The following is a 22,269-nucleotide window of genomic DNA, read 5'->3' as shown; positions in this document are numbered from 1 at the left end:
GCTGATCTGGTATTACACGTATTCAGTGCAGTAATGCTGTTCACCATCCCTGGTAAACTGTAACACCAAACTGAATTGCATAATCTACTGCCACATACAAATAGATCACAACGCATTATAAAGTAGCTACTTGTTGACAATTGGTATATTAAAATAATATTGTCATGAGGACCTGTCGCTGTCTATCATCTGTGGACCCGGGGAAACTATACCCTCGCCGGTAACCGCCACTGTATAGTCCATAGCAAGACCGACACAAGCTACCTTCTCATGTAGAGTGTTATATATCAGCTGCGGTTTGCAGCAGCAAGTCTGGACGCCTGACTGTACCGATACTCCAGGCTGCCTCTGCTGTTTAACAAGCATATCAACGGAAGTGGTGAATATAAGCTTGTGCCCCGAAGAATGGCCCCAAGTATAGAGTTGGTGACCAGCATTTATACAAGCTGAATGCCTAGGGCCGCAAGCTATATATTCTATTGGGAATGCAGTGTCCTCGACTTCGACCTTGCAGGGTCCGCAATGATGCTCCGGAGGTACACCACATTGACCATACATATTTTCTCCCATTGACCATATGCGTCCAATGTCGTCGATCATCAAGACATGGCGTTCCCCAGTAGCAATGCTAACAATGGACTTTAGATTAGGGTGCCTCAGTCGTCTTGGTAAGAGTGAATATGAAAATTCCATGATGTTCCCAGATGTCATGGTTTCACCATATGTGCGATCTCCCCAGCCAAATACAGATCCTGTATCCGACAGAGCAATACCAAAGTTACGACCAAGCGCCACCTGACGTATGTGCTCATACTCAAACGAATAAAACAAGTGCGGTTCGAAGACTTCCTCGCCACTGAATGTAATTCCCCATTGATATAAAGATTCACCTCCATCCAATACGCATACAGTCAATGTGTCATTTACACCAATACTGCGGCAAGTGGAGTGGCCGTTATTAAGCTTTAGCTCAGTGGGTGAACACGTGGCAAACCCATCTGGATGACCTGCAAGGTCGCTACGACCCCAAGTATATAGCTTGCCACCGACATCTATAGCTCCACAATGGTTTTTAGCACAGACTACTGATTTTATCTGATGTGGAATTGGAACTGCTGTAGGTTCTCCTACAAAGCGTACTTGTTGTCCCAGACCAAGTTGCCCATAGTCCCCTCTTCCAAGTGCAAACAATCTTCTACAACTTGAAAGAAGCATAAGATAGGTCTTGGCACATGAAACACTTGTTATGCGAACATCCGATATATGGCGGTAGACAGCTGGTAACCAATCCTCTTTCACTGCAGCACTTGTATCATCAGGTGCTTTTGCAGCAGGATTTTCTATACATAATATGGCAAAATTGCTAAACATACCACCCCAAATGTAAATTACTGTACTTAAATCCTTATAAGAACCCGTACGCTTCACTACGAAAGATGAAATACAGTTATAATAAACCTACAATCTGCTGATGTGATCACGGATTGTGCCTCGACAGTTATCTGCGAATTGTATAATCAATATGTCTACACAAACCTGGTTTGCAGCATTATTGGCTCCAGTGCGATTGATTGGCGGCGAATTTTGGCGTTTGGAGGCTACCATTGTGCCATTAAGTCTAGAATTATTCAAATGTCTTTATGAACATTTCACCTTGGATTTCAAAGAAACGACTCACATATCTAAAGACAGTTATGATCATTGCGATATAATTAAAATGTGTATAAAATTAATCACTGTCTATGGATGATGCTCCAGTGCGTGTGATGTGGATCCCTCCATGTTGCGCTATATCCAATTTAGACACTATAATTTATTTAATTATATTGGTTGCCATATTTTTGGTGTATCAATAGGGAAACATTATTAGCAGTTATCGCAATGTGTGAAGTTTGCGATGTGTTGGATTGAGTGCCTGGATTTGTAATAAGGAATATTTTATTGATCACTGTTTTATATAATTGAAACAAAATGTGTGGAAGTAGTGCTGTTTGATATTATAAACAATTCCCATGAAGAATTACTACGCCATTTTAGGTAGACCGTTATTACCATGTGATCATATTTACACAGATATCGCAAAGAATGCCACTAGGCAGGATATTAGGGCTGCATATATAAAGAAGGCTAAATTATATCACCCTGATTTAAATCCAAGTGCTAACGCTGCTGCTAGGTTTAAAGAGGTCCAGGAAGCTTATAATACATTATACGATCGAGACAAACGTCAGGCTTACGATGCTTCCCATGGTAGTTAATCTATTTGGTGTCATAAACAAATGTAGCTTTTGGTAAATCGTCGTTTTCTAACACCGGGCGACGCACTGCACAACAGACTGGTGGCAGTTCTACCAACTACTATTACCATGATACATCCCATAGTTTTGAGGAACAGTTTCGCGCTGAAGCTGAGCAGCTGCGGCGCCAGTGGCAGGAAATGGAAACTGACAAGTTAAGGGTACGTGTTAGTAAGTGCATTGTCTAATTATTCCCCTAGCGTGGAGCTGAAAAATTCAAATCATCGATGAATAACTCGGGTTTCAACGATCCCATTCGGATCATTGAGTTCTTCAACTTTATTCCTCCCTATACACTAAGATATTTGTTTTTTATTTTGAGGAAGTTAGCTCCAGTGATTCTGCTACCTCTATCGTTTCTCTTTTGGTTCGGCAGCGAAGTTATGTAAGTTATATAAAGTTGTATTCAACTTTCATAGGTCCAATGTAAGCAGGAAGAGTGCTAAAATGCACATCGTGTATGACTCGTATGGTAGGTTTACCTCCGACACACATGGTTGTTAATAACACCGTAATATGCACTCAGGTCGAGCTTATACATATGACGCGTATGGTAGGCGTTGCAGGTAATTTGTATATCTGCATTTAACAAATAGTTATAGGATCCCTGAATTTGACAGAAGACAATAACGCTTACACATGTGGGACATATAAGACAGTCACACAGCGAAAAGCGCTGTTATAATATTATTACTTGCTTATTGTAGTATACTGCTTGAATGGCGCCTTCAGAAGGCGCACAATCATTATTGCAACAGATTCTGAAACGTTCGGAGTCTACACCTCGCATACTTTGGTGGCAAGCTAAGGAAATACTCTATAAGCTACAACGCCGTCAGCGTAACGATGACAAGAAGCATCCTTGCGTTTCAACATGGTAATGCCTGCGTTACATTATATCACTTCATCCCAGGTACAAACTTGTACGTTGCATGAGGCGTTTTCCTCATAATTATGTTTCAAAATGCGCTGGAGAAGCTTCTAGGCACTACCAGTGTACAGTTAAGAACGATGTATGTTATTATTGTGTCATATCAAATTTTCTAGGGGTGGACCATTGATGACGGTGTCAACTATACTCGTATAATGGAATCGTAAGCCCTATAATCTACATTACATATACAATAGATTTGATATATTCAACACGCGGAAGCCAGATATATATACTGGTGATGAGATACGTCGTGTTGGAATGGGTATGTTGGATAAAACACTACAACTAATGAATACAGCATCGAGCAACTCATTCCTTCCTGAAAAGGAAATGAAGCGTTGATATAACTAAATGGTTATTATATAAGAGGTCTAAGGAACATTGGCTTCTGCAAAAGACGCTGCTGTCTATAGTTAGACATCTGTAACGCCGTTCTCGGACACATCATTGAAGTACTCGTGGCACAAAGCATCACGAGCCGATATTCTCTGGAACGGGTCCAGTTGTAGCATCTTTGAAATGAGATCTACTCCCGCTCCACCTAGCTTGGGAACCTGGTGTACAATGACGCTTTTACAAACATATACTCACGATAACGTTCCATGGCTGCTTTTCAAATTGATCCATGTCAGGATTGTACGCTGGGAGATCGACCACTCCCGGCCATGTACCGACATTTGGTGATCCGAGAACTTTAAATATACGCTTAAGCTGATCCTGCTCCGATACTCCGGGGAACAGCGGCACGCCGTTTATCATCTCTGCGTCAATTGATCAATAAATGTATGGACTCACCTGCAAATATACAACCCACACTCCAAATGTCGACTTCTGTGGAATACTTTTTAGATCCCATGAGGACATCGGGTGCACGGTACCATAGAGTTACCACCTCGTGCGTGTAACTGCGTACCGGGATTGCAAAGGCCCTGTAAGAATTGTTTGCATCCAACAAAGAATTACCTGGCAAGACCGAAATCGGCTAACTTCAATATACCTTTACGGTTTATCAACAGATTTTGTGGCTTAAGGTCTCGGTGTAGAATGCGATGTTCGTGGCAATAAGCCACACCTTTAAGTAATTGATAAAGGAATGATTTGGCAGTCGATGTTTCAAGACCTCCATCGCAAACATCCAGCAACTTTTTGAGATCCTGATCCAGGTACTCAAAAACAAGTGTTAAGCACTTCTCGCTGTGTATGACGTCACGCAAGCAAACAATATTTGGGTGGTGTAGTTCCTTGAGCAGACTTATTTCGCGTATTGCTACCGGATGTTATCAAAGATGTTGCTGACCAACCTGTGCTGGGAATTCCCTCATCTTCCTCTTCGACTCTAATCTTCTTTAGCGCAAAAATCTCTCCGTGATCGTTTTGCGCTTTGTAGACCACTCCGTAGGTACCCTCACCAATTTTCTCAAGCTTGTGGTAACCCTTCATCTTGAGCCATCCGCGAGGCTGATGTGACTCATCTCACGGTTATGGAGTAAAGGCACGGCGATTTGCCGTACCTAATGATTTGTAACAAATCTAATGAAATTACAATGGTATATATTGATGCTGATTATGCTTTATTAGGGCCCTATATGACGCGGGTCCTAGTGTAACGTCAATTACACATTACCGTAAAGCAGTGTAAAGATTCATTGGGTATAAGTATTTTCTAAGAATAAATACATTTGTTACATCTTGAAGTTGTTGTTTAATGTGTATTCATTTATTATTATGATCTTGCCATATGCAACTGTGCTTTGTATCATGAACGCAATTCGCCAAGTTCATTGATCATATTGCACACTCTCTGATGTCATTACTTGTTAACTCCTCTCTTGGCCAAGATAATATGTTTTTTAATATTCTATATTCGATAGCTTTGGCTCAGTTTCGAATAGCATTTTACTCAAAGGATCAGGGCTTCGTAAGTCAATATCGCGCATCCTTACGATTCGCTCGCGTAATGAGACGAATCCAGGTAGCATTTTCTCGGCAGCCATGCTCCACAGGTCAATCTGTTTTCTATGTGTCACTATAGTGTAGACGTACTAAGGTAGAAATAGGCGGCCCTGTTGTTGTTCCCGTAAGTGCATATCGTACAACCGGTAGGTGTTGTTTGCCTCCTATAGCAAGAAACTCGTCACTGTTGAACATGTCTCTCGCTAATTTATATATCGATTCACCGACATCACTGAGTATTATAAGTAATGTTACTTGCGGATTACCTTGCAGAAATCAACTGTTGAGCCCACTCAATAAATGTTTCAAGAAACCGTTGAGATTCAGCGTCCAAAAACACTCCACCGTAACCTAGGGTCATAATTAGTTAGAGTACTAATCAATTACCGCAATGACCCGCAGCTACGAACGCCGGTGGCTTGTAACCCAATGCTGACTCCATCATAACGACGTAATCATATAACGTATGAACACCGTTTTTCAGAAAATGAGGAGACGTCTCCACTATGCCCATAAAGTCATCCTTGGGGAATAATAGAGTTCCACTGTAACCATTATCTATATATTCCTTCAATTGTGCCGTAAAGTCTTTATATCCAATTGTCGTCAAATAACGTTTATTTAGCCATTTTAACTTATCAATGTTAAAAGCTATGGGCGCAAAGCTTAGGTCATCCAATTCAATCTTCTGCGACAGCGTCTTCAGATCATAGCACATCGGATCGTCGGCATATCTGGTACCAAGAAAAGCAAGATAATTGATTATCGGCAACTTAGAAAAACCCATAGTACTGCTATATTGTGTAATAACATATATTTACATACCGTAACTTAGATAGTTTCAAGCAGTCATTATCCCTTTTCGATATTTTACTTAGATCTAAGTTTCGCAACAACGAACAATGTTTGTATGCAGGAATTGCCGTACCAATAGCTTGTAATACTTGTATTTGCCTTATAATATTTACGTAGACAAGTATAATAGACCTACTTATAAGTGTTGTCCAGGTGATCCACCGCACGGATGACATGTGTAATACCGAATTCATGATCATCAACGGCACAAGCAAAGTTGTATGTTGCTGTACCATCTGATCTTAAGATAATGAAATCTTCCTCATTAGGTGGTGACCTGAAAACGAGTGGCGCACTGTAACAATGATATTACCTTAATCGGACAGTATATTTCCTACCCGATTTTAAAGCAACCTCTACACCCTCACTTGTGACATGACTACACGTCTTATCGTAAGTGATTTGGGAGTTATCCTCCTCGCTCTGTGCATTATGATATCTGCATATTGACCACGTACATTTTTCCTGCGGCGCTCGACATCCTCCTTGCTGCAGAAGCAGCGGTACGCTTTCCCTGTTTGTAACAAGAGTTCAGCCACCTCTCTGTTTAAAAATAAGACAATAAATGTTTCTACTCACTTATATGCATGTTGTCTATTTGATTGATAGTAAGAATCGTTATCAGCAGCAGAGCTTCCTGGACCTTTAGACCATTTAAAACCCAGCCATCTACAACAGTGTATTTTCTCATACCACACTTACTTGAAATCACCAACTATTCTATCTATTGATCCTGGTATTTCTCTGGAAATATCTGTATCATCCACGCGCAATATCACAGTTCCATCATGCTTCAGAGCAAAAAGATAATTATATATGAAGGTGCGTAAATTTCCTACATGTAAGTCTCCAGTTGGCGAGGGCGCGAATCGTACTTTTACTTTGGGAAAAGAACGAATTTTTGGTGTGTATGATGAAGGATTATGTCTAAAGACAAATCCCCGAATTTCAGTTCCACTATGACCAGAATTGGCTACAAAACAAGACGTATTATTTACACATAATATATATACACCCTTTTGGCGCACTGATAATGATTTAGAATATAATTTGAAGCTATTTGAGCAGCTTATGGAAGAAACTCGCACAAAGAGATTCAAATAATTGAGAATAGTATATAGTAATTTTGCATACAATTTCATATTATTGCGGCAAATTAAGCCGCAATAATAATATTGAATTTTTATCTCAACAGTAATTGTAATTACTACATCTCAAAATCGTCATAGATTCCCACAGATCGATATATTAACCCATCCACAAACACAAAAAATGCTATATAACGAATGAAACAAGAAATGAAAAAAGTACACCTTAGTTTCAATGTAGTTAATATGCCATGACAGCGCATTGATTCACTTCTTAGCAGCCTTTTGGGCAGACTTGGTGACCTTGGCAGATGAACCGGGCTCCTTCTTCTCAACTGACTTAATGACACCCACAGCAACAGTCTGCTTCATGTCACGAACAGCGAAACGACCAAGAGGAGCATACTCAGTGAAGGATTCGACAACCATGGGCTTCATTGGCTTGAGCACAACCATGGCAGCGTCACCGTTCTTGATGGTCTTGGGGTTTTCCTCAAGAGATTTACCGGTACGCTTGTCCATACGGCTGGTGATCTCTTCGAATTTACATGAAATGTGAGCGGTGTGGCAATCGACGACGGGGCAGTAACCGGCCTTAATGGTACCAGGGTGGTTGAGCACAATGACCTGGGCAGTGAAGGAAACAGCAGCCTTGGCAGGGTCGTTCTTAGAATCAGAGGCAACGTGACCACTGCGAATGTCAGAAGTAGAAACGTTCTTTACGTTGAAACCGACGTTGTCACCGGGGTAAGCAACCTCAACGGTTTCGTGGTGCATTTCAACGGATTTGCATTCAGTGGTGATTGGGTTAGGAGCAAAGGTTAGAATCATACCAGCCTTCAACATACCAGTTTCAACACGACCGACGGGGACGGTACCGATACCACCGATCTTGTAGACACCCTGGAGGGGAAGACGAAGTGGCTTGTCAACGGGCCTCTTTGGGGGTTCCATCTGATCAAGGGCCTCGACCAATGTCTTTCCCTTATACCAGGGCATGTTGGTGGAACGCTCAACCATGTTGTCTCCCATGAAACCGGAGATGGCAACGAAGGGCACCTTCTCAATATTGTAACCGACCTTCTTGAGGTAACCCTGGACTTCCTTCTGGATTTCACTGTAACGGTCCTCCTTGTAGTCGCACTTGTCCATCTTGTTAATGGCACAGATGATCTGTTTGACACCAAGGGTGAAAGCCAAAAGAGCGTGCTCACGGGTCTGTCCTTCCTTGGAGAAAGCGGCCTCGAAACCACCAGCCTCAGCTGGTACAACAAGCATAGCAACATCGGCTTGAGAAGTACCCGTAATCATGTTCTTGATGAAGTCACGGTGACCAGGGGCATCAATGACGGTGTAGTAGTACTTGGTGGTCTCGAACTTCCATAAGGTAATATCAATAGTAATACCACGTTCACGTTCACTCTTCAGCTTGTCCAAAACCCAGGCGTACTTGAAAGAACCCTTACCCATATCAGTGGATTCCTTCTCGAACTTTTCAATGGTACGCTTGTCAATACCACCAAGCTTGTAGATCAAGTGACCAGTAGTGGTCGACTTGCCACTGTCGACGTGGCCAATAACGACCAAGTTAATGTGAGTCTTCTCCTTCGGCATTTTCGTAAAGTTGCAATAAATTATATCTGAGACAACATTAGTATCGGCAAACACAATTGAAAAAACGTTAAATCAAGCATTAAATAACACAAATGTCTAAACACATCAGTGTATATAATAGCCTCAAAAGTAGAATATACACACAGCAGCTCGACAAGAAGTAGTCGCCTGCTTCATGAAATAACACCACCCACAAAGCAAAATGACAGGGGCCTGACTTACATCACAAAAGTGCGTTGTTGGCGATATAATCACTATTCTTGCGTGGAATTACTTTATTAAGTTATAAAGACACTGCAAAGGACTAATGAAGATCCCTTTGTAAAGGTTGTGGTGCTGTTTTGCTTTGCTCCACGCCACACATTTGTCACCCATCGTTTGATTGAAATATAATTAAGTATATACACATACCTTTTCGTTGTGCGCAACTAAGCCTATAACGACGAATATCGATGCATAATTCTATCAGATGTATGGTATATCATATTTGTGAAATATATTCTTAAAATGCTATTAATACCTTTAACGGGATGACATATATGGGAATTTCCGCTTTATCACAACTAATTAAATCTGATCAAGTAATCTTGACCTGTCAAGTTTATATATTCATCATATATTATATATCATCTCAGTTTTTACCGTACTATCTCCACCTTCTACAATTAAAATTATACCCCAAATTTATACATGACATATATTTATTTATCTCATTTATTACGTGGTTTATATAAGTTTATTTATATATCAATTGATTTTTTTCCAGCAGTTTTTCATGACAAAAGAAAAAATGTGTGACATATTTGAGTAGATCCTATACTTCCACAGCAAAATATAATGCTTCTTGATTTTAATAGACATAGCCAAAAAGTATTGTGTGTTTTTGATACTAATAATGTACTATAGTATGTAACAATTAGTACGACTTGCAAAAATGTAATCAATCAAATAGGGAATATATAAAGTAAACGATAGAACAGACTAAGTCAATATTGGATAATGGATTGAATAAAAATTAATGTGTAATGTCATAGCTTGTCTAATGAAGACTCTTGCTACCTCTCATGGTATGGCTGGTATATGTACCCCACCATATGAGCAATAGACCAACGCTGATCTTATATGATCACTTATATGTTTTAAACATATTTATTCTGTTATCGCGAATAGTGATTATATCGCCAACAACGCACTTTTGTGATGTAAGTCAGGCCCCTGTCATTTTGCTTTGTGGGTGGTGTTATTTCATGAAGCAGGCGACTACTTCTTGTCGAGCTGCTGTGTGTATATTCTACTTTTGAGGCTATTATATACACTGATGTGTTTAGACATTTGTGTTATTTAATGCTTGATTTAACGTTTTTTCAATTGTGTTTGCCGATACTAATGTTGTCTCAGATATAATTTATTGCAACTTTACGAAAATGCCGAAGGAGAAGACTCACATTAACTTGGTCGTTATTGGCCACGTCGACAGTGGCAAGTCGACCACTACTGGTCACTTGATCTACAAGCTTGGTGGTATTGACAAGCGTACCATTGAAAAGTTCGAGAAGGAATCCACTGATATGGGTAAGGGTTCTTTCAAGTACGCCTGGGTTTTGGACAAGCTGAAGAGTGAACGTGAACGTGGTATTACTATTGATATTACCTTATGGAAGTTCGAGACCACCAAGTACTACTACACCGTCATTGATGCCCCTGGTCACCGTGACTTCATCAAGAACATGATTACGGGTACTTCTCAAGCCGATGTTGCTATGCTTGTTGTACCAGCTGAGGCTGGTGGTTTCGAGGCCGCTTTCTCCAAGGAAGGACAGACCCGTGAGCACGCTCTTTTGGCTTTCACCCTTGGTGTCAAACAGATCATCTGTGCCATTAACAAGATGGACAAGTGCGACTACAAGGAGGACCGTTACAGTGAAATCCAGAAGGAAGTCCAGGGTTACCTCAAGAAGGTCGGTTACAATATTGAGAAGGTGCCCTTCGTTGCCATCTCCGGTTTCATGGGAGACAACATGGTTGAGCGTTCCACCAACATGCCCTGGTATAAGGGAAAGACATTGGTCGAGGCCCTTGATCAGATGGAACCCCCAAAGAGGCCCGTTGACAAGCCACTTCGTCTTCCCCTCCAGGGTGTCTACAAGATCGGTGGTATCGGTACCGTCCCCGTCGGTCGTGTTGAAACTGGTATGTTGAAGGCTGGTATGATTCTAACCTTTGCTCCTAACCCAATCACCACTGAATGCAAATCCGTTGAAATGCACCACGAAACCGTTGAGGTTGCTTACCCCGGTGACAACGTCGGTTTCAACGTAAAGAACGTTTCTACTTCTGACATTCGCAGTGGTCACGTTGCCTCTGATTCTAAGAACGACCCTGCCAAGGCTGCTGTTTCCTTCACTGCCCAGGTCATTGTGCTCAACCACCCTGGTACCATTAAGGCCGGTTACTGCCCCGTCGTCGATTGCCACACCGCTCACATTTCATGTAAATTCGAAGAGATCACCAGCCGTATGGACAAGCGTACCGGTAAATCTCTTGAGGAAAACCCCAAGACCATCAAGAACGGTGACGCTGCCATGGTTGTGCTCAAGCCAATGAAGCCCATGGTTGTCGAATCCTTCACTGAGTATGCTCCTCTTGGTCGTTTCGCTGTTCGTGACATGAAGCAGACTGTTGCTGTGGGTGTCATTAAGTCAGTTGAGAAGAAGGAGCCCGGTTCATCTGCCAAGGTCACCAAGTCTGCCCAAAAGGCTGCTAAGAAGTGAATCAATGCGCTGTCATGGCATATTAACTACATTGAAACTAAGGTGTACTTTTTTCATTTCTTGTTTCATTCGTTATATAGCATTTTTTGTGTTTGTGGATGGGTTAATATATCGATCTGTGGGAATCTATGACGATTTTGAGATGTAGTAATTACAATTACTGTTGAGATAAAAATTCAATATTACTATTGCGGCTAGGATGCTATGTTGTCATTAGATTATTGGTTGCTTAATGATCAGTCACTTTATGCAAATATAGTATGCTGTTAAATCGATCATTAAATACGAAATGTAGTGTTATATTGTCATCATATGCGATAATGATAAAAATGTATTGATACATTAATAATTTGATAACACCACCGAACATTTATATAAATCAAAAAATGCGCATTATTAATAAATAAATTTTGTTTATATTACACACTTTTATAAACAATTTCTATATGTAATCTCATATTTATATTCGTATAAAATATAAACAAAATGACTGATAGTCTGTCTACAGATGACTTGAGCTCGCGCATGAAGGCTCTGCAATCGGAGGAATTCATTCTCGTGGAAGATCCTAACAGGAATGTAAGTGTGTATTCTTATGTTCTTCCATCTAAGAGTACTGATATAACGTTACTTTAGGGATTGTATCCCATCAAATACCCTGATTTTTGGGAATGGTATAAAAAGGCACAAGCATCATTCTGGACTTCAGAAGAAATAGATTTATCGTCTGATCTCAAAGATTGGGGTACTCTTACCGAGGGGGAACATCATTTTATTAAAAATGTACTAGCCTTCTTTGCCGCCAGGTGTGTTTAATGGAATGTAATTCACATTGACCCAGCGATGGAATTGTGCTTGAAAATTTGGCATTAAGATTTCTCAAAGATGTCAAATTACCAGAGGCTAAATTTTTCTATTGTTTCCAAATTACAGTCGAAAACATACACTCTGAAACTTACAGCCTGCTGATTGAGCAATACATTAGAGATGAAGCAGAAAAGGATCGGCTTTTCAGAGCGATAGAAACTATTGATGCTGTCCGTGATAAGGCTATATGGGCGGCGAAATGGATGAACGATGAAAAATCATTCGCCGAACGTATTGTAAGTTAAAATCAGGTGATACTACCTCAGACTTTGTTTAATGATTATTATTTCACAGGTTGCATATGCAGCAGTTGAAGGCATATTTTTTTCTGGAAGTTTTTGTGCTATATTTTGGCTTAAAAAACGTGGTCTCATGCCAGGGTTGACCTTTAGCAACGAACTTATTGCAAGGGACGAAGGACTACACGCAGATTTTGGATGTTTCATATATAGTAAACTGAAGCACAAACTACCTGCCGAATGCGTACAACAGATTATTAAAGAAGCAGTAGCTGTGGAGCGAGTATTTGTATGTGACTCCCTTCCTACTGACCTCATCGGAATGAACTCAATGCTTATGGCACAGTATATCGAATTTGTCGCAGACAGACTACTCCAGGCATTAGGAGTACCACCAGTCTACAAAACCAAAAACCCATTCGAATGGATGGAATTGATCTCGGTCCAGGTATGACGTAATGTGATATCTTATATTGCCTTCAGGGGAAAACCAACTTTTTCGAAAAACGTGTTGGAGAATACCAGAAGTCCGGTATCTTGGCCAACCAGGATGAACAAAAATTCGCAACAGATGCTGATTTTTAATTGGAACATTATCGAAAATGCTCTTCTATTCAACCTGTCACTTAACGCTACACACTAAATGAAACACACGCAGTAAATTTTGTAATTCCACAAACCTTCCAACTAAAAGTATATTCAAAATAACCTATTGAACTATATCAATCATATTGATGTGTGTATAATGTTCTAAAAAGATGTGAATTTCAAGGAATCTCATAAAGGAATAAAATTCAAGGAAAATATTGCATATATTTGTGAAGTTATGATGAAGGAATTTAGAATCTACCGCTTAATAAGATTGTCTTCTACATGTGGAATAACCTGGCGACATTCATATAGACCAAAATGTAAATACTCAACCGGAACCAGTACTATTCAACATGGTAATGCAGTGATGCATATGTTGTCCAATTTGAAAAGACAAGATGCAATTGTTTTAGCTAATAGGGTTACCAAATCTATGACAAAGTATAAGACATACGTGCAGAGTCAATTCGATGATGCGCTTGTTAAAGCAAGATCACAGCATCCTCGCCATGTCATTGTTGTACTGAACGATGAGGGTTATATCGCATACGGTGTCGACGCAGTAATATGCGTAGAATATGGTATCATGCCCCCTAAAGATAATATGACTCATGTTGTCATATCCCAAGAACGACTAGAGCAGCTAATGAAAAGTTTAGAGAAGGATAGCATTCATATTGCCATTTACAAAACCATAACAACGTTAGAATGGCCATCTGATAATGATCATTATATGGTACTCAAGAAAAGCCTCATATATTCACATGAGGCGTCGGCCGCTGAAACAAATACACCTATAGCAAAGCCTAACCACACTCCACATAAGAACTTCTCGGCAGTTGGAATCACACATAACAAAACTGGATATAGCATATCTATAATTGATCCGGTGAATCGAACGCTATTTATAAGAGATCATCTAACTACCACAGGAGCGATGACCCTTCTTCAAAATACAGAGCATACGGTTGTTATATTCCAACAAGGTAACGTTTCAGTGAAAAATTTACTAATGCAAATACCAACCATACAACGTTGCGAACAAATACAGGTTGGTTGAATAAGGCTGTTATAACTTAGGTAGGTACATGGGAGCACAGAAGCCTTCCACGAAACAGTGTGCCGTAATATAAAAATACGTTTAGGAATCAATAGTAAATTCAAAGTGAAACGCATGGTTGTATCATGTGAAATGCCTAACCCCCTGAATAAACTCACAGCATTAGCATTGGGTTTAGACCAACGTGACTGTAGTAAGGAATCGCCCAAGGGACTCGATAGATATATGCTGCCAGATAATTCGCAGCGATATATGAAGACTTATATGCTGTACATGCTTTCACATTTATCTGACCCAAATATTGCTGCTAACGTTAAATATGTCGTGGAAAAACTGGCAACAACACAAGTATCTATTTTATATGAGGCACCAATAACACCAAATAAAATTAAGTGCATTGTTTCTCAATATAAAGTAAGTGCTTAAAGAAATTGTAATATCTGCAGATTGACACCGTTATAATGACGGAACTGCAACATACACTGGATGCATATCTGTATTACAGTCGTTCATTACCTAACACCATAAAAAAGAAAATTCATGTTATTGCCGCCAGCGATTTAAATCTTGCTTCCAATATAGATAAACTAACAGAAGATGTAGAAATATGCCAACAAGTCATTAGAAATGTTATGCACAACAATAGAATTATTCCATCTACAGGTATCCACGCACTGGACGAACTTTTCCAAAAAGAAGTAAGTTCCCACGTAGATTCCTATATTTCACAGGAATCCACATTTAATGGGATGCATCCTTCATACATCGTGAAAGAATTATACCAAGTGGACATTGCAGCATGTCAGCTTATTCAGGCGGTAGCTACATATTTCATCACTGTTCCAGAAATGGCAGCAATCGATATTACCCAACCGTCAAAATGGAGAAGTTACATTGCTACTGAACTGCAAACTCACATTGCAAATACAGAGTCTTCAAATATAGTAATTAATGATAATTACGTAATATTTAAAAAAATCACCAATGTGGAACACCACAAGAATCTTCGAAGCACTGAGGTACTATATCATGAAACATTATTAATATATGACACAGGCCGTTATAGACAATCAACTAATCACAGGTTATATTAACAACGAAGTCACTCAAGCTATGTTAAATTACCGTAATAGATGCTCGATTGCAAAGTATAAGGCACAACAAGCGCTCTCTCAAAGGGCAAGGATATTAGCTAAATATGCACAAAATCTGGTGCTAGCGTCTCATTGTGTAGTTGTTGTACAGACACTAGCAGCTCACGTCTCAATGGCTACGGCTAAGGGGTGGTCACATCCAAACATATCACCCGACAGAACCATAATCTATAAAAACTTGATTCCGCACATGGATGACCAAGATGAAGCTATACCACTCACTGTATCTCTTAGTGGTGTTAACATAATTAGAGGGAGCAACAATTCCGGAAAGTCTACAATTCTCTCCGCAATCCTTGCGGCAACTGTAGCAGCACAATCAGGTAAGCACGGTGAATGTTACATAAATGTGGTACAGGACTGTATGTACCTTGCTCTAAAGGATCTAATATACCAATATATAGCAATATTATGTACCACTCTTTCACCAGGAATAAATTACCGGTGGATATGTCATCCGTTGAGTACAATGTTAAAAGTCTAACGGAGATCCTTGACTCCGCCGATGAAAAAAGCCTTGTAATCATTGATGAACTTGGTTCGAACATGTGTGATGCTTACGCAAAAGGTGGGTTATGCATCATGAAATTAAGATGTTGTGCAGCTGTATTGTCGTATGTGGTAGATTCTCTGGAACAAAAGAAATGTACAGCCATTATTGCAACAAATACCAATGCAGATTATATTACAAACCCAGGATGCCATCATTATAAAATTGTATTAGAAAAAAACACAATAACATTGGTTACGAACGACTCAGATCGTATTTGCTTTTCATTCGAATTTCAAAACAGCAAACTGCTGCAACAACTGGTTCCATTAGCACAAAAGACAAATGATTCTACAAATACGACTCTACAGGTCACATTACCGGATGATTTACCAATGGAATTACATCCAGCTGCAGAGCTGGTGCTTTCATCTCTAGGGAACATGCGTATTTGTACAAACCCAAAGGAGATTGTACATATATACCCTAACGGAATGCCCCCACCAATGTTAAACAATGCACCAGTGTTATATATCATGCTTATTCCTTTAAAAGAATCCACTAATACGTGTGGAAACACCACTGTTCATGAACCCCAAGAAAAGATAGCTATTTACGTAGGAGAAAGCGGGAATCTCGAACTAAGACTCAAGGCACATAGATCGAAACCTGTTATCACTTTGGAAAAATATATGGCTATGAATTTTATGAACCATGATATATCTACTACAACATACATGCGGAATACAATGGGTTGCGAAACACAGAACTCTCAATATTTGTGCTGGGCTGAAGCACATACAATTGTGTTGAAACTGACAAGTAGGAAGGATGCTAAAATAGCTGAGCGGAGACTAATTAAACGACTATACATGAAGCAAAGTGAGGTGGTGCTTCTGTCACAAAGAGACGGTATATACAGAGAATTACCTTGCGTTGACTGATTTTTATCTTACAAGTTTGCACGTAACGTTTTGGCCACAATTGTGTCAAACTCAGAATTGATAATCATCCCGCCGACTGTGTATAGGGGATTGTATAATACCATTTTTACAATGAGATCAGTATATATAGCACTTAGAGTCAACTCTAAGCTACTGACGTCTGGCGATGTAATGCAAACAAGCTTGTAACCTGTGTAATATAGCAACCATGAAAATAACCCACCTGTCAGGGTTTCAAAATAATGAATCTTAAAATCAGATGTTGCGCAAACGTTGAAATGTGATACAGATAACCCACAGTTAGACTCCAATCCATTTGTCACATGGATTGTTTTGCAAAATGATGACAATCCAGATATAAATCCAATTAGCAATTTTTCATATTCCGTATTGTACTTAGAAAGCTCAGGGGGAACCACTATACCAGTAGAACCATTCCGATCCAAATCATCAGGAATATCATCCGATGCTTTATCTCGAGCACAATCCGATCCGGTACACTGCCTCACGGCATTTAACGCAGCATAACTACATAAATAGCGATGTATACAAGAATCACGAAAAAAAATGTGGAAGCTATGTAATTCACCCATCCTAGAAACGAGATACATAAAACACCAACGTAAATTAGTTATACAACATCATGTAGCTATACGATTTATTGATTAGAACAATATATTATATAACAACACGATGATGAAGACAGTTTTTCACCAAAGTGTCTCTGAAACTCTAGAACTAATTAACACATCATTTTCTACACACCGTAGCCAAAGGGTTGTTATACTATTTAACGTAACCCAAATTATTATGTAGTAATTAGGCTAATTTAGTAATTTCATGATAATAGACAATATGGCATCATGAACGCCAACTGCTGCCACCGGTCAAGTGAACAACTGAACACGCACACGAATCCCACAGTGTAAGACCGCAAGCGGAATTGTTCAACTCAATAGTCAACGAGTTTATACTAAATTGTGCATTTTACAAGGTAGTAATGTTATTAACTTTAAATTCACGATGGATGATGGAGGGAATCCGCGCAATATGTTAAGGATAATCCAGTTGTAAGCCACTGGTAACATTGTAAGATAATATGTAGTGATAAATTCAACTAATATTACGAAATACCCAAAGACGGTTTAGGACATTAATCGGTCATCTCACTCAGTGGATAATGAACACTGTAGATGAGTGACCATCGATGCCTAATCTGACCTTAATGAAAAATTAAATATATGGATAAGGCTCTGAACTCTGCTGTGTTGCGAAGCTAAGCTTATTGTGGGATGTATGCCCATTATGCAAAGGCTCATTCCATGATATAAATCAATTGCAGTCCAAAATGAAAACTCCAGCTACCATTTTCACTGAACGCACAGATACTAGTGAGGTCAATTGGTCTTTTGAAGGATGTGTTCTTTCAAGATTCGATGTGACTTATCCGGAGCGCAGGTTACTATGTGCATGGTGTAAAAGAATGACCCCAACGTCCTATAAATTGGACAATAAAAGTGTCGACTGTCATACCCAATGCATCATATTGGCTCTGTTTCAATATTTTATGATGCACTATGATTCACTCATTTGTTTAGGAAGCCATAGCGATTATGGTATTAATGCCTTATCCAAGATCTGTGAAATGCCATTCCAACTTTTAACCATAAATGATGTGAATAATAAGTGTATATTTTGTGGCGCAAGAGGAGCTTTTTTTAAATGTGCCGTAGGGCATTGCATTAACTATTACCATCTGAACTGTAACCAGAAAGGTTTAGTCATCATCAGCAGAGAAAATGGACGTGCTAAGATGCCGCATTATAGATTTACGCTATGCCATTTACACCAAAATTCAGTTGAAATAGATTTGGTTGAGCAGCAATTCTACGAAAAGATATCATCTATTTTTAGTCATGATGATTTACGAACTGCCATGGCAAGCGTGTTCTCCAATGCGTCATCTTCAGTGGATTCAACTACACCACCGTCTTCGAGATCCACTGTCAGTGAAGCATCTAACATCACTACAAGAGGTAAGGATGCAAAACAACAAACAAAGAAGGATCGTAAAACAACTTCTACCCGAGGAGTTGCATCTCATGGAAGGTCTAAGGAGGAACATTTGGCAGACAACCAGATGTTAACCGGCAGTGATGGAAGTCTATTGTTACAGCAAATGGGTCTTATGCCATCGGATGGACGATGCCTCTTGGTCGACGAATATCTCGCAATTAGACGGAATGGAAGTCAAAGGAATGTGAAGAAATTTGATTGGGACATATACAAAATACTATTTGCCAAGTTTAATGCTGATTTGTTACAGCCATCACTTCCGCATAACATAGAAACGTGTGATTTGAATAGTGATCTAAGAATGGTACTCTCCTTGGATGGATGTGTTGAATCTCCAAGTGACATAAGTAGGCTGACGCTAGAGTCAGAACCGTCTATTATGAATATAACAAATTCTATGTCAATGCAGTTGCGACAGCGGTCAACATTACTAAAAACATCAGAAGAAGCAGAAATGGAAAATAACAGCGCTTCGCGGTCAGTGGAAAGCTCTGCGGAATCTTATGCTGATTTACCTGAATTTTTAGAACCATTGGTTAGACCCAGTACTCCTGTCGAACATGTGTCACCACATTATGATAATCGAATGATTCATTCGGCAATGGAGGTCATGGAAGTTTATGGATATAGGACACACAGACCTCATTTTGTTTTAGTAAAATTCGGTAATAGAGCAGCGTGGCTTTCCGTTGCTGTTTTAAAATCGAAGCGCCATGGAACTATAAAAAGCATGTTGCTGGACTACATCGCTATCGGAATGCTTGAATATGAGTATCTTAAGAGAGTACTCAGATTAGCATATTATTTGCCGAAATCAGGCAGAGTAATTCCCATTATACATTTACCAAAAGATAAGGCTGAAAAGAAAACAAACGACTACAATGAAAGAAGAACTTTGGGTGGATTCAGCTGGAATGTTACACCATCAGTCGAAGGTTACCTACATACAACGTTGATTACCCCTTTGAAGCTCTCCGATGAATATTCAGGACAGGGTAAAACTTTGTTCGACGGTATATTGAATATTGAAGATGTCCAATCAAATATGCTTTATGATCCGGAAGATGAAGCTGCTGACCTGAACTTTGTCAACAGACAGGCGAATGTTCTCGTTGCTATTCTACGAAGTGTTAACAAAGCTATTGAAGAACAAAAACAACGTTTATTGAAATCATTATCAATAGAAGTGTCTTATCAAAATCGTTTGCACGAGGATGCTGGAATGATTAGTCAATATGTTAAGCTCACCTTGCAAATGACAAGGTGGTCTCATTTTCGTCAGTTTTTTATGTATGCTGTGGAAATGTTCAATAACGTATTTGAATATGAAAGTCAAAAGGAAACAAATAATGCAAAGACTTTGCAGCTGAAAGCTGAAAGTACACTTGAGACCGATGATAAGGAGTTCTGTTCAGTATGTCTTATGTCGGAACAAGCACAAAAGCAAACCATGACTCAATGTGCACGTTGTTACATTAGAGTCCACAACAAGTGCTACATCGCATACAAAAATTCGGTACCAGAGCCAGCTCCAACCGACAGTAAAGCGGGCACATATAAGAACGATTGGTATTGCGAGCCTTGTGAGTATGAAGTTCTCATGAACGCAAATAGTAAAACTGCGACGTGTAACAACGTTGTATGCTGTGCCTGTTATAGCAGTGGAGGAGCTTTCAAACGTGTAACAGAGATGATGGGTAAAAAGATACAGCAAGGATCACCTGTAAAATGGATCCACTTACATTGCGTAGCGCTGCTGCTTCCAAGAGTGGTATGCCAAGAGTGGGTAGCATTAAGCAGATGGGAATTAAGGAATGTGGTGAACAACGATACCGAAATATGTAAAATTTGTAGTGTGAATGGTGGATTCATGCTGACATGTGCACATCCAAGATGCAATGTTATATTCCACACCACCTGTGCTTGGGTGGAAGGAGCGTATGTAAAAGAGTCTCCATATCACAACTCTTCCGAAATCGAGACTATAGTAAGAAACCTTTACCCTAACTCGGAACTATTCCCAACCATTTCCCTTAGGGTTTATTGTATCCAACATTCAATCGAGTTATTCTCAGAACAGTAAGTTTACATGAAACTATGTAAATATTGATATAGAGCTGTCAAAAAGGTGAAGGAACGGAAGTGTATCGCATATACTCATTATCGACGTTGCCCATGGTATAGTACCCGCAAAAATCCAGAACCCAAACAGATTACATTGCCACTTACTTCATGCCCTGCTCCTGTGGAAATAACGTTGAATGGTGCCATTGAAACAGTGGAAGCTGACGGACATAAAAGGAAGGTGGACTTTGACGTCACATCTGTTTTACTATTACGTGCCCAAAGTCGTCCTAAACAAAGGAAGTCTCTAACTAAAATACCAAGTTATCTAGCACCGAGCATACAACAAGTTAGACATGTGGCACAACAATGTCAAGATGTATTGATGATGAATTATCAAGAGGAAATGTTGAATAATGCTCAAAATTTACTTGTCGATCAGGTACAACCACAGCCGATGATGAACAATCATATGATCATGAACCCCGAATATGCAATGATGATGAGCAATCCAATGGCTGCTATGATGAACCCTCAGCACATGGGCATGATGGTTTCACACCCTACCATGATGACCAACCCTATGCAAAAGCCAATGCTACAGCCCATGATGTACAACGCGCCGCCACAATATATGACGGACCGATCGCAATATGTTATGAACATGCCGACTGGACATATGCAAGCTAACTCCTATGCTAATCAACTTGCTAGAGCCAGAATGGGTGTTAGGCCAATGAGTATGCCACCAACCATGATGGTATACCCTACTGGTATGAACATGATGCCTATGAATCAGCATATGATGCAAATGGCACAACATCCGTACATGGCTGCGGCATATGCGCAACCGGTGCCCATGATGCCTGAATACTGGGATCAAGGAAACAACATGATGCAATACAATGACCAACAACCACACATTGATAACACATATGTGAACGGCGGCGATACAGGATATCAAAAGAAATGAATAACTCCATGCATGATGTTACGACGCAAACGTGATCGTTGGAACACATGAAAACAATAGACCCATGTACGTCTACTCAATGTGGCCGTCAATTACCAAAGTATGCACCTGGAGTAAATAAAGCATTGTGTAACCCTAGAATTATAATATTGAACCTTTCGTTCCTGAACATAGACAGCTAAGTGTACCGCACATAAACCTTATATTATGAATAAATTATCGGTTTTAAAGATGTGAACAGTTGCAAGTTGTTTTACAGATAGCTCTGTTTATGTTGATTATATTACATGAGAATATAG

At 39.8% G+C, this 22,269-nt stretch overlaps 11 protein-coding genes across 11 annotated transcripts; 6 read left to right on the top strand and 5 right to left on the bottom strand.

The window, feature by feature from the left end:
• Positions 1 to 154: 154 nt before the first annotated feature.
• Positions 155 to 1,677, bottom strand: BBOV_IV010680 (Regulator of chromosome condensation (RCC1) repeat family protein). The gene is made up of 4 exons (XM_051767755.1): positions 1,537 to 1,677; positions 1,463 to 1,502; positions 1,374 to 1,427; positions 155 to 1,340 (listed from the first exon to the last, which is right to left on the bottom strand). The coding sequence occupies exons 1-4, from the start codon at positions 1,603 to 1,605 to the stop codon at positions 163 to 165; spliced, it is 1,341 nt and encodes a 446-aa protein (XP_051623342.1). The 5' UTR covers positions 1,606 to 1,677; the 3' UTR covers positions 155 to 162.
• A 128-nt stretch (positions 1,678 to 1,805) lies between these two features.
• Positions 1,806 to 2,969, top strand: BBOV_IV010670 (DnaJ domain family protein). The gene is made up of 7 exons (XM_001610938.2): positions 1,806 to 2,037; positions 2,074 to 2,250; positions 2,286 to 2,458; positions 2,498 to 2,682; positions 2,717 to 2,769; positions 2,824 to 2,863; positions 2,900 to 2,969. The coding sequence occupies exons 1-7, from the start codon at positions 2,013 to 2,015 to the stop codon at positions 2,925 to 2,927; spliced, it is 681 nt and encodes a 226-aa protein (XP_001610988.2). The 5' UTR covers positions 1,806 to 2,012; the 3' UTR covers positions 2,928 to 2,969.
• Positions 2,956 to 3,602, top strand: BBOV_IV010660 (uncharacterized protein). The gene is made up of 5 exons (XM_001610937.2): positions 2,956 to 3,174; positions 3,211 to 3,310; positions 3,345 to 3,391; positions 3,426 to 3,493; positions 3,530 to 3,602. The coding sequence occupies exons 1-5, from the start codon at positions 3,017 to 3,019 to the stop codon at positions 3,571 to 3,573; spliced, it is 417 nt and encodes a 138-aa protein (XP_001610987.1). The 5' UTR covers positions 2,956 to 3,016; the 3' UTR covers positions 3,574 to 3,602.
• Positions 3,603 to 3,633: 31 nt separating this feature from the next.
• Positions 3,634 to 4,763, bottom strand: BBOV_IV010650 (Protein kinase domain family protein). Its single transcript, XM_001610936.2, has 5 exons — positions 4,533 to 4,763; positions 4,195 to 4,498; positions 4,027 to 4,160; positions 3,823 to 3,992; positions 3,634 to 3,785 (listed from the first exon to the last, which is right to left on the bottom strand). The coding sequence occupies exons 1-5, from the start codon at positions 4,669 to 4,671 to the stop codon at positions 3,645 to 3,647; spliced, it is 888 nt and encodes a 295-aa protein (XP_001610986.1). The 5' UTR covers positions 4,672 to 4,763; the 3' UTR covers positions 3,634 to 3,644.
• A 262-nt stretch (positions 4,764 to 5,025) lies between these two features.
• Positions 5,026 to 7,195, bottom strand: BBOV_IV010640 (putative glutamyl-tRNA synthetase). Its single transcript, XM_051767890.1, has 10 exons — positions 6,742 to 7,195; positions 6,619 to 6,708; positions 6,498 to 6,582; positions 6,353 to 6,462; positions 6,176 to 6,316; positions 6,010 to 6,138; positions 5,572 to 5,975; positions 5,451 to 5,535; positions 5,275 to 5,416; positions 5,026 to 5,240 (listed from the first exon to the last, which is right to left on the bottom strand). Exons 1-10 carry the CDS (start codon positions 7,179 to 7,181, stop codon positions 5,082 to 5,084), a joined length of 1,785 nt encoding a protein of 594 aa, XP_051623341.1. The 5' UTR covers positions 7,182 to 7,195; the 3' UTR covers positions 5,026 to 5,081.
• Positions 7,196 to 7,362: 167 nt separating this feature from the next.
• BBOV_IV010630 (putative translation elongation factor EF-1 subunit alpha) lies at positions 7,363 to 9,034 on the bottom strand. The gene is made up of 2 exons (XM_001610934.2): positions 8,964 to 9,034; positions 7,363 to 8,767 (listed from the first exon to the last, which is right to left on the bottom strand). Exon 2 carries the CDS (start codon positions 8,739 to 8,741, stop codon positions 7,395 to 7,397), a length of 1,347 nt encoding a protein of 448 aa, XP_001610984.1. The 5' UTR covers positions 8,742 to 8,767; positions 8,964 to 9,034; the 3' UTR covers positions 7,363 to 7,394.
• Positions 9,035 to 9,869: 835 nt separating this feature from the next.
• Positions 9,870 to 11,523, top strand: BBOV_IV010620 (putative translation elongation factor EF-1 subunit alpha). Its single transcript, XM_001610933.2, has 2 exons — positions 9,870 to 9,943; positions 10,140 to 11,523. Exon 2 carries the CDS (start codon positions 10,166 to 10,168, stop codon positions 11,510 to 11,512), a length of 1,347 nt encoding a protein of 448 aa, XP_001610983.1. The 5' UTR covers positions 9,870 to 9,943; positions 10,140 to 10,165; the 3' UTR covers positions 11,513 to 11,523.
• Positions 11,524 to 11,934: 411 nt separating this feature from the next.
• Positions 11,935 to 13,220, top strand: BBOV_IV010610 (putative Ribonucleoside-diphosphate reductase small chain A). The gene is made up of 5 exons (XM_001610932.2): positions 11,935 to 12,091; positions 12,149 to 12,318; positions 12,354 to 12,615; positions 12,674 to 13,066; positions 13,102 to 13,220. Exons 1-5 carry the CDS (start codon positions 11,999 to 12,001, stop codon positions 13,201 to 13,203), a joined length of 1,020 nt encoding a protein of 339 aa, XP_001610982.1. The 5' UTR covers positions 11,935 to 11,998; the 3' UTR covers positions 13,204 to 13,220.
• A 196-nt stretch (positions 13,221 to 13,416) lies between these two features.
• On the top strand, positions 13,417 to 16,867 carry BBOV_IV010590 (DNA mismatch MutS domain V family protein). Its single transcript, XM_001610930.2, has 7 exons — positions 13,417 to 14,260; positions 14,294 to 14,683; positions 14,716 to 14,967; positions 15,001 to 15,288; positions 15,326 to 15,746; positions 15,782 to 15,991; positions 16,028 to 16,867. Exons 1-7 carry the CDS (start codon positions 13,445 to 13,447, stop codon positions 16,855 to 16,857), a joined length of 3,207 nt encoding a protein of 1,068 aa, XP_001610980.2. The 5' UTR covers positions 13,417 to 13,444; the 3' UTR covers positions 16,858 to 16,867.
• Positions 16,836 to 17,688, bottom strand: BBOV_IV010580 (uncharacterized protein). The gene is made up of 2 exons (XM_001610929.2): positions 17,081 to 17,688; positions 16,836 to 17,047 (listed from the first exon to the last, which is right to left on the bottom strand). The coding sequence occupies exons 1-2, from the start codon at positions 17,466 to 17,468 to the stop codon at positions 16,866 to 16,868; spliced, it is 570 nt and encodes a 189-aa protein (XP_001610979.1). The 5' UTR covers positions 17,469 to 17,688; the 3' UTR covers positions 16,836 to 16,865.
• Positions 17,689 to 17,965: 277 nt separating this feature from the next.
• Positions 17,966 to 22,135, top strand: BBOV_IV010570 (PHD-zinc-finger like domain family protein). The gene is made up of 2 exons (XM_001610928.2): positions 17,966 to 21,012; positions 21,049 to 22,135. The coding sequence occupies exons 1-2, from the start codon at positions 18,206 to 18,208 to the stop codon at positions 21,968 to 21,970; spliced, it is 3,729 nt and encodes a 1,242-aa protein (XP_001610978.2). The 5' UTR covers positions 17,966 to 18,205; the 3' UTR covers positions 21,971 to 22,135.
• The last annotated feature ends 134 nt before the right edge of the window (positions 22,136 to 22,269 follow it).

This window comes from Babesia bovis, assembly GCF_000165395.2.
Source record: "Babesia bovis T2Bo chromosome 4 map unlocalized Chr4_1, whole genome shotgun sequence".
Lineage (NCBI taxonomy): Eukaryota > Apicomplexa > Aconoidasida > Piroplasmida > Babesiidae > Babesia > Babesia bovis.
Note: the sequence above shows the minus strand (reverse complement) of the source record. Positions and strands in the feature narration are given on the sequence as shown.

Coding starts and splice junctions, on each gene's coding strand:
- BBOV_IV010680 (XM_051767755.1), bottom strand. CDS start 1,605: ATGGTAGCCTCCAAACGCCAAAATTCGCCGCCAATCAATCGCACTGGA. Junction 1,428..1,462: donor CGTGATCACATCAGCAGATT/GTAGGTTTATTA, acceptor CATCTTTCGTAG/TGAAGCGTACGGGTTCTTAT. Junction 1,341..1,373: donor AGTAATTTACATTTGGGGTG/GTATGTTTAGCA, acceptor TATTATGTATAG/AAAATCCTGCTGCAAAAGCA.
- BBOV_IV010670 (XM_001610938.2), top strand. CDS start 2,013: ATGAAGAATTACTACGCCATTTTAG. Junction 2,459..2,497: donor TGGAAACTGACAAGTTAAGG/GTACGTGTTAGT, acceptor TTATTCCCCTAG/CGTGGAGCTGAAAAATTCAA. Junction 2,683..2,716: donor TGGTTCGGCAGCGAAGTTAT/GTAAGTTATATA, acceptor CAACTTTCATAG/GTCCAATGTAAGCAGGAAGA.
- BBOV_IV010660 (XM_001610937.2), top strand. CDS start 3,017: ATGGCGCCTTCAGAAGGCGCACAATCATTATTGCAACAGATTCTGAAA. Junction 3,392..3,425: donor TATACTCGTATAATGGAATC/GTAAGCCCTATA, acceptor CATATACAATAG/ATTTGATATATTCAACACGC. Junction 3,494..3,529: donor GATACGTCGTGTTGGAATGG/GTATGTTGGATA, acceptor TAATGAATACAG/CATCGAGCAACTCATTCCTT.
- BBOV_IV010650 (XM_001610936.2), bottom strand. CDS start 4,671: ATGAAGGGTTACCACAAGCTTGAGAAAATTGGTGAGGGTACCTACGGA. Junction 4,499..4,532: donor TGAGGGAATTCCCAGCACAG/GTTGGTCAGCAA, acceptor AACATCCGGTAG/CAATACGCGAAATAAGTCTG. Junction 4,161..4,194: donor GCCGATTTCGGTCTTGCCAG/GTAATTCTTTGT, acceptor CAATTCTTACAG/GGCCTTTGCAATCCCGGTAC.
- BBOV_IV010640 (XM_051767890.1), bottom strand. CDS start 7,181: ATGAAATTGTATGCAAAATTACTATATACTATTCTCAATTATTTGAAT. Junction 6,709..6,741: donor AGAATAGTTGGTGATTTCAA/GTAAGTGTGGTA, acceptor ACACTGTTGTAG/ATGGCTGGGTTTTAAATGGT. Junction 6,463..6,497: donor TCGAGCGCCGCAGGAAAAAT/GTACGTGGTCAA, acceptor CATAATGCACAG/AGCGAGGAGGATAACTCCCA.
- BBOV_IV010630 (XM_001610934.2), bottom strand. CDS start 8,741: ATGCCGAAGGAGAAGACTCACATTAACTTGGTCGTTATTGGCCACGTC.
- BBOV_IV010620 (XM_001610933.2), top strand. CDS start 10,166: ATGCCGAAGGAGAAGACTCACATTAACTTGGTCGTTATTGGCCACGTC.
- BBOV_IV010610 (XM_001610932.2), top strand. CDS start 11,999: ATGACTGATAGTCTGTCTACAGATGACTTGAGCTCGCGCATGAAGGCT. Junction 12,092..12,148: donor TGGAAGATCCTAACAGGAAT/GTAAGTGTGTAT, acceptor ACGTTACTTTAG/GGATTGTATCCCATCAAATA. Junction 13,067..13,101: donor TGGAATTGATCTCGGTCCAG/GTATGACGTAAT, acceptor TATTGCCTTCAG/GGGAAAACCAACTTTTTCGA.
- BBOV_IV010590 (XM_001610930.2), top strand. CDS start 13,445: ATGATGAAGGAATTTAGAATCTACCGCTTAATAAGATTGTCTTCTACA. Junction 14,261..14,293: donor AACGTTGCGAACAAATACAG/GTTGGTTGAATA, acceptor TAACTTAGGTAG/GTACATGGGAGCACAGAAGC. Junction 15,992..16,027: donor GTGTGATGCTTACGCAAAAG/GTGGGTTATGCA, acceptor GATGTTGTGCAG/CTGTATTGTCGTATGTGGTA.
- BBOV_IV010580 (XM_001610929.2), bottom strand. CDS start 17,468: ATGTATCTCGTTTCTAGGATGGGTGAATTACATAGCTTCCACATTTTT. Junction 17,048..17,080: donor TTATTTTGAAACCCTGACAG/GTGGGTTATTTT, acceptor TATATTACACAG/GTTACAAGCTTGTTTGCATT.
- BBOV_IV010570 (XM_001610928.2), top strand. CDS start 18,206: ATGAAAACTCCAGCTACCATTTTCACTGAACGCACAGATACTAGTGAG. Junction 21,013..21,048: donor ATCGAGTTATTCTCAGAACA/GTAAGTTTACAT, acceptor ATATTGATATAG/AGCTGTCAAAAAGGTGAAGG.